We start from the raw sequence: 7,797 nt of genomic DNA on the forward strand, positions 1-7,797 counted from the left end.
TGTGTTTTTCTATTTATCTATGTATTTATTTATTATGTTTCAAGCTTGCAAGTACAGTGCATTTGCTTCTGTAATCACTCCCCAAAATGAACTGAATGTAATGTTGTTATAGTTGAAACAGTAATAAATGGGGCGAACCAAATGCAAACTAATAAATAACTGCCTCCTCTCTCTTAAAATTAACAGTATATAATATATTTCACAGCAAGACTATAAAAAAAGTAGTGGTAAAGCATAGTTGTGAAGAGTCACAGACAAAACCACTGCTCAGACACACGCTTATAGTGCAACAATCTCAGCAACCCACAACATTGTTAGTAAATGAGTAGCCAGTTATTGTAGTTTGTTCTTAGGACAGTTTGACTTTCCTATGAAGGTCGACCACTTTTTAATTATAATATATACTTTTTTTATTTTCAGACTGCCAAGAAAACCTTGTGGAGATGTGTTGTAATGTGTACAATATTACTTTGCAAACAATTTATTCACTTGCTACAGTTCTTAAATATGTATAAATATATTTTTCATTCCAGGGAACTTCCGTCCGAAACTGTAGCCGACATCCTATAATATTTTTACAATCCTTTCCCTACTGCTTACTTCCCACCCCCAGCGTCACCAGTGTTATATAAATCACACCTGCCTGCAGAGCTTTGTCACTCAAGGCACAACCCACTGAAGACAGCCAAGATGGTAAGTGGTGAAAAAAGCTTTAATCTCAGCATATTTCTTCATTCTTCTCATTGACAAATATCTGCATTCATCATCTTGTTATTCTTTATCTGAGTTATGGCACTATAATAAGCTCAGAACAGCAATGTTTCTCCTTTTCTCCAACTTTTACAGCCATTTCTAAACACTCAGATAGGGAAGATGTTTTCTGATTGCACTGAAAATATTCAAACCAGTATTCACACATTTCAGATTTACAGGTTGAATATTAGTGGTACATTTTAAAAAGGTTTGTGTTCGCGACAACAGAATCATTAACACTGATTCACTAGACCACAGAAAGAAGAGAACATGCTTGGTAGCATTAGTACCTAAACTTTCTAGCTATTATAGCTATTATATTAATATTTCTCACTTGTATGGTGTGATTTCATAGTCATATGTAGAAAGCTAAGTGACACATTTCTATGCATTTCTGCCCAGGAAGTGTAATAAAAATTTGTGGTTGACTCGGTCACCTCAGAGTAGAATGTCCTGATTCTCTATGATCCCTGTGAGACATGCATGTATTGTAATTTATAATACTATACAATGGCTTGGAAACAAAAGACAAGCATTATGCTGGTATGCTGGCACATTACAACTTAATAGTTAGCTGACACAAATCCCCACGTGTATTAATAAAGTACAACTTAACTTAATTATTCTCCAACACATCGCCTGTGCAGCCAATGATAAACCAGTACCGATCGGAGATAGGTGATAAGACATGACTTTAAAGAATATATTGTGAGTGGTATAGGCTGAGTTATCTATGGGTGTGGTACAGGTATATAGGGGACAGGATGTTGAAGTTCATGTGTAACTATCAGGTGATGCTGAGCATGCAGAGAGGAGGGACAGTTGTGAATGGAATTTATTGTATTATTGATTAGATAAATAAGTTAAAATTCCTGGTATGCCACATTTAGAGTTAAAACTACTAATGCATGTCTCATAGGTTTTTATTAGGTTTGCTAGTTGTGTGTTAGTTGTCCCTGCCTAGCATCTGCGAACGCAACATTGCATAGGGTCAATGGGTAGGCGTATTTTTATGGTTTTACAGTCACTGTATTACAACCACATGTCATTGAACAAACATCGCACCTTCCTGTTTCAATACTTTAACAGCCGAGGGTACACTGTTCCACCCTGGTTGATCATCAACAGCTAAGATAAGAACACCTCTGATCATCAGTTCTTCCTCCAGAGTACACAATTATTTCTGTTTGTCTCTCACATAGACCTAAATTAGCCAAAGCGTTATTTTTCAAATATGTAGAAAAAAAAAAAAGATAATGTTCTGTCTGAAATTGATATACTTTGTGCACTCTGGTTTCACTAACAAGATAGATGGGTTTTTAATGTGGAAGGATGAACATTAAAAATAAAGTCAATAGTTGGCATTTAGCCCTGCTTTCTTGTAAAAACAGATTGGTGGCCTGATCCAAGCTTTAGTTAAATAAAAAAAAAAAATAGTGTTGCATATCTTCTCATGTAAAAGTTGACTTGTTTCCTTAATAGAGTCACTTTTGTTCTTTGTGAAGTGAAGTTACCATTGTAAAGACTCATCCGTCCACCCACCCACCCATCCAGCCATCCATCCAGCCAACCATCCACATCAGTTCCCATATTCCTCTTTTTCATTTCCCTTTACAGAAAGTCAAGGACATGACATTCAAGGAGGGGCATGAGTTCAAGGTCCGCATCAAGCCCAAGGACGACTGCAGCTCGTAAGTTCCCCTCATGAGAGAAGTTTCAAGTGGAAGAACTTTCTGAAAATGTTCCAGATCCATTGTCTCTGGTTCATACAGTTTAGCTTTTAGATGTGGATTCAATTGCATTTTATAAAGAGGAAGTTGACATAGTGCACTGTGCACAAGTTAATGTTTCATCCACTTCTTCCCTTTTTCGTGTTCCTGCCTCCACTGCAGCTTTGCCATCAACATCGGTCATGATGCTGAGAACATTGCGATGCACTTCAATCCCCGTTTCGAAACTAACAACATTGTCTTCAACTCCTTGTCCGGGGGGTGCTGGGGTGATGAGCTCCATGAGGGAAACTTTCCCTTCGTGCGTGGGGAGGAATGCAAGGTGTGTTTGGAAAATATGAGGATGTTTGTCAGTTGTCTGTAATCTCTCAAACTTCAGTTTTTTTCAGATACCAAACAGCAGAACCGTTTAGTCTCTTGCATACATCTAAATACAAGGTTTAGTCTAAAGGATGTAAGTATGGAAACTTTAATACACATAGAGTACACTGTAATATTTAGCCTACTACTAGACAAAGTAACCTTTGCTGTCGCCACACATTACAATTACAATATGATGCTTAAACATAGCACAGTCGCAGTAGCACAAGAATATTTCCAATTGAGGAAGTGTGTTTTATTGCTATTCAATTCAACTTTTAATTTCTAAGGGAGAGAACGAGTTATTTCTTCTTATTGCTTTTCACTCCGCATATCTGCTTAATTACATTAGGTACACTACAATCATCATGTCAATATTCCAAAAAGGGTAGATAATAAAGACAACCGTGGCAACAGAAATAGTAGTTAAAAAGAAACTCCATGTCCCTCCATGACCTTATCTCATTCTGCAGCACCTAAAATGGCAAATATCTAATCCCAGGAGCATAGTTGTCCCCGAATTAAGTTGCATTCTTACAGTTTTATCATTGTTTAGACAATAGAGGCTCAAAGGTTCTTCTGGTGTGATTGTAGTTCACACACAGACCTGATGTATTTGAAAGAATACTTTTAGCAGACCATTGGCAAAGTACTTTTGCTGTATTTATTGCAGTCATTTGGCCCAAGCGCAAATTTCATAATGTCTTTTGCCATAAGGAGGGTATTAATGTGTCTGGTATCTGTGCTGCAACACTGTTAGGTCAACAGAAACTGAGCTATACAATCATGAACAGGTTTACAGGCTCATAAAACCTGAGAGCCACTGATGGAGACAGATAGCCCTACCTATCTTTCTCGGTCATTCTTTTTACATCCAGTTCTCTTACCTTTTTGTTGTATGACATTAACAGACACTTGACCAACACTGAAAAACAAATCATATGTTTTCTGTTCTTAGTTTCACATCACCTACAACTATGAGCAGTTTTCCATCAGGCTTCCCAATGGTTCCGTGTTGAACTTCCCCAACCGACTGGGAGACGTCAAGTACAAGTACTTTGATGTCAGCGGGGAAGCAAGGATCATCGGCATCAAGATCAAGTAGAGGCTGAACTCTTCTTAACCCTTTGACTCTTGATCTGTCCACCTTTTGTTTGTTGCTGAAATAGTCTGTTTTACATTACTGAGCCCAGGCCTGCTTGTTCATCTTTTCTCCTGGTGAGGCTTATGGAAAAAAAAAAATGTGTAGCAACTTGTAGTGCTGATGTTGTAATAAGAGGAATTGGCCTAAAGAGGGAGCCACAGCACATCTTACCTCATTGTGCCTGTTTGACATCTTATCAGTCACTGGGTTTGTTAATAAATGTTGTAAAAAAAAAAAAAGTCTCCTCTGTCTTCTCTGTGTTTTTTTCTCTCAAAAGCCCATGCAACATTCATGAAACACAGACATTAGAAATGTAAAACAAAGATACTATCTACTCGTATGAAGACAGACTTTTGTGCTGGTGATTAACCAAAAAGGGGGGACAATAGAAGTTTGTGATCACATTGCTTTTTAAAATGTTGGTTCAGCAAAACATCTAATGAAAGAGCATGTTTAAAAGCATCTAGAAATTGATTTCACCATACATTTAAGATAATTAGTATAACAGTTAAAACCAGATAAGAGCTGCAAGATGACCAGAGATAATGACTTAATACATGTTTTATTATTGTATTCTGCATAAGTCTGAGTGTCTGTGATGCTGTTAACTTTTAAATGCAAGTCTGCTCAAAAGGGTTTTAAATATTGGCCACATTGAGCAATGTGAACAAACAAAGGGAAAAAAAAGAAAGAAAAATTGGAACTGAGCCGCAAATAAGAATTTGTCACAAAGGCTTGCACTGTGAATTTGGCCAATATATCGACAGGAATGTAAGGATAGAGCAGATAAAAGAGGATGAAACACGATAATGCAAAAGGAGGGACAATATACGACAGAGGTGAGATGAAACACTTGCTTACGGAGACAATTTGCAGGAGGACTCAAAGAAGCTGTAGCCCGAGGCTGAGGAATGTGGCACAATGCAACCACATTCCCTGTAAGTAGATGAAAAATCCTTTACTGTATGTGTGTGAGTTTGTGTGTGTGTGTTATTTTTATTCAGCAATTGCAAAGAATGTTTTCTGTGATACATTTTTGTGTTCAGTATTCATTCCAAAATGTTCCAAAACTCTCATTTTGATTTTTTATTTGGAAAATAACTAACATTTGAACCTAAATATCAGCTTGAAGATCATATAAAATGTATATTTGTCAGAGTGATATCATTAATATAAAGAAAGCAGAATCAGAGATTGTTTAAAAGGCAGAATTTGTACATACATACAAACTGAAATACTGTGTCATTTATGCAACCACAAGACTTTCGTGTAAGCAAACATCCACCTCCTGTGCTGAATTTCTCTGAATCCTCAACACCTCTGGTTACCCTTCTCAACAGAGCAGGACATATGTAGCATACAGCATTTTGCAAAGTTTGTACAAAGTTTAGATTACAAGCATTTTGTACAAAATCACTTGAACAAAACTGTCCTGTCTCAGGCTAATGATAGGTCAATAACATTTTCTCGCTCCAGTGTTCAGCTCAGTAATTGTTCAGTCATCCACTACAGGTCCTGCAGTGGTGTGGTCACAGCTGACCCGGGGTCAGTCCTGCTTGAACCCACAGACTGACCTTTCTGGGCCAAGTAATCTTTATAGTTGCGGGTCAGAAGAGTATAAAGGAATGGATTGATACAACTGTTCCCATAGGTTAGACATGTGACAAAGAAATTCACATAATTGTGAGCAGCTGGAGACAAAGCTTTGAGAGACTCTGGAGAAAACAGTTTGGCCAGCTGCCATCCCCAAAAAGGCAAGAAGCAAGCCCAGTAGGCCACCACAATGCTAAAGATCATTGATACGACTTTTTGTTTGAGTCCTCTCCTCCGGGCAGACCGGCTGCTACCTCCTAAGCTAGCCTGTGCTGCCCAGTAGCGCCTGGCCAGCCCCACGTACAGCCCAACGATTACCAATCCAGGAACTAGAACACTTGTAAGAAACAGGACAGTGATATAAGCCTTGAAGGCCTCAGGGGTCCAGGTAGGGAAGCAGATTCTCTTAACCAAACCAGCTGCAGTTGGTTTGCCCTCCCTGAGTCGGATCATCACCATCATGGGAAGCGTTAGCACAAAAGCTAAACCCCAAATAATCCCTGCCACTAGCCTTCGTTTGCGGGACGAGGACCTGTGTGCGCTGAAGGGCCTCGCCACGGCACGGTAGCGTTCCAGGCTCATTGCAACCAAAATGAAGACACTGGAATGCATGGTGAGGAGGTCGAGGCTCAGCAGGATGCGACAGCCAGCCTCACCAAACAGCCAGTCATGGGCGAAGTAGGTGCAGACCACGAAGGGGATGGTGGAGAGGTAGAGCAGGTCAGCCAGAGCCAAATTGATGATGTAAACGTACATGGAACCTGTTCGGCGCAAAGCGGCTGAACGTGTGATGATGAGCGTGTATGTGTTGCCTGCCAAACCCATGGCGCACATGATCAACAGTGTGGCACCGAGCAGGGATGTCACCCAAAGGCCCCCGCTGCCTCCACCACCACCTCCACCACCGCCAGTCTCCTGGGACCCTCCCAGCTGTGGAGTGATGGTGGCATTAGGAGTGCAATTCATTGCAGGTTCACAGATCATGAGTCAGAGGTCAGGCCTAAATCTTTAAGAGCCAGTTTACACAGAGCTATATGGCGGCTGGCTCCTGGATTAAATTGGATACAATTTTAAAGTCTGTATACACAAGATGGCAGCTGATTGTAAAGACAGTCATTTTTTAACACAATCCAGGTGAAAAGCAAACATTGCTTGTCAGAACTCCTCATGAATATTTGGTAGAAACTGAGCTAAATCCAAGAAATAACATAAACGGGCAACAGGTGGCAGAGCAGGGATGACGAGAACAACTATATTAATCCACAGAGAAGATGTAAGTAGACGAGTGACATGGCCAGCAGCTTCAATGACTGCAGAGCTGCCGGTGGCTTGCACTTATTCCCAAAAATAAGGTCCTCCAAACAGCCATGATACCATATTACCAAAATTGACAGTGAAAAAGCCTCCAGCAAAGATTTAAGCCAACAAGAACTTTCAGACATGAGAGATATTCTCAGTTACAGAGCACAGGGATTTCTCTGTTGTGCTTCAGGGCTGAAGTGGATCTGACAAGGGTCATTTGGGAGCAGCAGAGTGGCACAGTGAGTCAGGACACTGCCTTTCAACTTGAAAAACTGTTCAAAGTCTTTGATAGCCAGCTCCTGCAGTACCAAGGTGTGCTTGAGCAAGACTTCAGTTGCTGACATTTCCAGGAAAAGTCTCTGTATGGAGAAGAAAGGAAGAAAAAAAATCACTCCCCTTTCCTCTATCAATGTCCACTGTAGGAACCACAGTACATGTCCAGGTTTTTGTTTATGGTTGAATTACAGCTATATCCAGTATTTGTCTCGTCTTCCCTCTTCTAGGTTTCTACCTGCACACAGACATCTAAGTAGATCCTTTACTTTTCCAAACGTTCCTCTATACCTCCATAAATGATGCATGGCGGAAAACCTTCAGTTTCTCCTTGGATCTTCAGTCACCATTTGACTCTGCGTTGTGATAGAAGACTGTTGTGTCTGTGTTCTTTGGAGTTCTCCTGGTCACAGTCCTCTCCCTCCTCTTCCCACTGTCCACCCTCTTTCTCACCAGGGTGAAAAACTAGCACGGGCCTATAGATTTATGAGGTATTCCTCTCGGGCCTCAACCTGCTGTCTCTGAGCTCCAAGGTGTATTTAGAAATCACTGGCAGGGGCATTGTCTTAACTACACACACATACTATACAACAGCCAAATGTATGCATAAAAAGGAGCATATCTATTCATTTTAGCTCATTT

The 7,797-nt window shown here is 40.2% G+C and overlaps 2 protein-coding genes across 2 annotated transcripts; one reads left to right on the plus strand and one right to left on the minus strand.

The window, feature by feature from the left end:
* The first annotated feature begins 548 nt into the window (after positions 1-548).
* On the plus strand, positions 549-4,216 carry lgals2b (lectin, galactoside-binding, soluble, 2b). The gene is made up of 4 exons (XM_035660498.1): positions 549-693; positions 2,371-2,444; positions 2,646-2,805; positions 3,802-4,216. Exons 1-4 carry the CDS (start codon positions 691-693, stop codon positions 3,946-3,948), a joined length of 384 nt encoding a protein of 127 aa, XP_035516391.1. The 5' UTR covers positions 549-690; the 3' UTR covers positions 3,949-4,216.
* A 1,277-nt stretch (positions 4,217-5,493) lies between these two features.
* On the minus strand, positions 5,494-6,546 carry LOC118327427 (urotensin-2 receptor). Its single transcript, XM_035660789.1, has one exon. It carries the CDS (start codon positions 6,544-6,546, stop codon positions 5,494-5,496), a length of 1,053 nt encoding a protein of 350 aa, XP_035516682.1.
* Positions 6,547-7,797: the final 1,251 nt, after the last annotated feature.

This window comes from Morone saxatilis, unplaced genomic scaffold, assembly GCF_004916995.1.
Source record: "Morone saxatilis isolate NCDOM2014 unplaced genomic scaffold, NCSU_SB_2.0 Contig17, whole genome shotgun sequence".
NCBI lineage: Eukaryota > Metazoa > Chordata > Actinopteri > Moronidae > Morone > Morone saxatilis.

What these genes read in the sequence shown, in the direction of transcription:
- lgals2b (XM_035660498.1), top strand. An exon ending in CCCAAGGACGACTGCAGCTC is followed by an intron (nt 2,445 to 2,645) that starts GTAAGTTCCCCT and finishes CCTCCACTGCAG; the next exon opens with CTTTGCCATCAACATCGGTC. An exon ending in TGCGTGGGGAGGAATGCAAG is followed by an intron (nt 2,806 to 3,801) that starts GTGTGTTTGGAA and finishes TTCTGTTCTTAG; the next exon opens with TTTCACATCACCTACAACTA.
- LOC118327427 (XM_035660789.1), bottom strand. Translation starts at nt 6,546, where the DNA reads ATGAATTGCACTCCTAATGCCACCATCACTCCACAGCTGGGAGGGTCC.